This window comes from Manis pentadactyla, chromosome X (assembly GCF_030020395.1).
Source record: "Manis pentadactyla isolate mManPen7 chromosome X, mManPen7.hap1, whole genome shotgun sequence".
NCBI lineage: Eukaryota > Metazoa > Chordata > Mammalia > Pholidota > Manidae > Manis > Manis pentadactyla.
This window is the reverse complement of record NC_080038.1, coordinates 103426006-103427490: the sequence shown is the minus strand read 5'-3', so window position 1 is coordinate 103427490 and position 1485 is coordinate 103426006. Positions and strand designations below refer to the sequence as shown.

At 38.0% G+C, this 1485-nt stretch overlaps 1 protein-coding gene across 1 annotated transcript; it reads right to left on the bottom strand.

Annotated features, from left to right (window-relative positions):
- Nucleotides 1-765: 765 nt before the first annotated feature.
- On the bottom strand, nt 766-1253 carry NCBP2L (nuclear cap binding protein subunit 2 like). The gene is given in 2 exon segments (XM_036925009.2): nt 766-1136; nt 1139-1253. Coding segments are annotated over 2 exon segments (486 nt in total).
- Between the last annotated feature and the right edge of the window lie 232 nt (nt 1254-1485).

Below are 1485 nucleotides of genomic sequence, written 5' to 3'. Positions count from 1 at the left end.
TTATTCACACAGTGGGAAGGAGAGAGACAATCTTTCCTTTGAGCATAAACTGAAAATCCTTCATTTCAATCTTACTGGAGTCCCCACTGATCATTGTCCACATTTGAAGTTAATAACAACTATCATCACAGAATTGTCAACCTCTGATTAGCTTAAGCCTGGATTCTTAAACCAGTCATGTTATTTAGAAATATGGAGGAAACTGCCAAGAAAGAAACTTAAAAACTACAAACAAATGAAAAATTATTGCCCAGAGAAAAGGCCTGGGGTAGGAAGAGGTGGGGCAGGAGGATTTTTGTTTTCATTATAAACTTTTCAAAAATTTTTTTAGTTTTGAAATAATGTATTTGTATTGTTTTGATAATTTAAAAAAATCTATTTAACCTTATTTCATGCAAGTTCTGAAAAATGATAATTTGGGGCTCTGGGCACAAAGTCATAAACTTCAACTGAAGTCTTTCTGAAAGGAGAAGTTTTGCTATGGTTGACTCAGATCTTACATACATAATTTATTCCTGAAGAACATGTCACTTTCTGCCACCTGATGGTCAAACTAGTAATCTGACAACCAGCTTCAAAATTAAGAAAAGAACAAAAAATGCTTTTGTTTGTGCCATTTAAAAATGTTTAAGAAAGAAAAATACATCAATAAGGTTTTGGCGGAGCACAAAAAATAATTTAAACTTGCAACAAAATGGGCTATTTGCTGAAACTGGTTTTGTTCTTTAAAGGATTTTTTGAGGGAATAGAGCTACAGGGTTTTCACTAGTGGATTACTCTCCTTTTACAGGCCTGAACCTGTTTTCCAAAGTCTCCCCTACCATTATCAAAGTCTTCACAAAACTCATCTTCTACCTGGCTCCCAGAATGGCCGTGGTCATACTGTCTGCCCCCTCTAAAACCTGGATACCAATCAGTGTGGATAATACGGTCACCTAGGAAGGTCCCATTTAGGAACCACATGGCATTTTCAGCATCAGCTCTGTAATGGTATTCTACAAAACAGAAACCACCTGCTGTTTTCTTTATTCTATCCATACCCATACATGTATTCCTGACATCACCACAGCTACTGAAGAGCTCATGTATTTGCTCTTCAGTTGTTTAAAAGGAAAGATTCCCCACATACAATGTGAGCTCTCCATTAGTAATTTCTCATGCTCATCATTACCACTACTGAACTGCTGCTGGTCCCAGTACTCACTCAGCATCAGGGAGGAGTCACTTTGCAGAATTCTCAGGTCATTGTACATGGTGCCCAGTGGGCACCATAAAGGAAGGAATTTGTGATCCACTGTGGCAGCAGTGAAACCACCAGCAAACCCTAAATTAAAATTTTTTTTTAAGTAAAGTTATAGGGAAGGAAAGAGAGATACAAACCTGTGTATATTTAAGAGGTCTGCACCCAGATGCATAGACACCTCAGTTCTTGACCATGAGGATCATGTCAAGGCAAACCCCAAATGGAAAGTCCCAGGCTCCAGG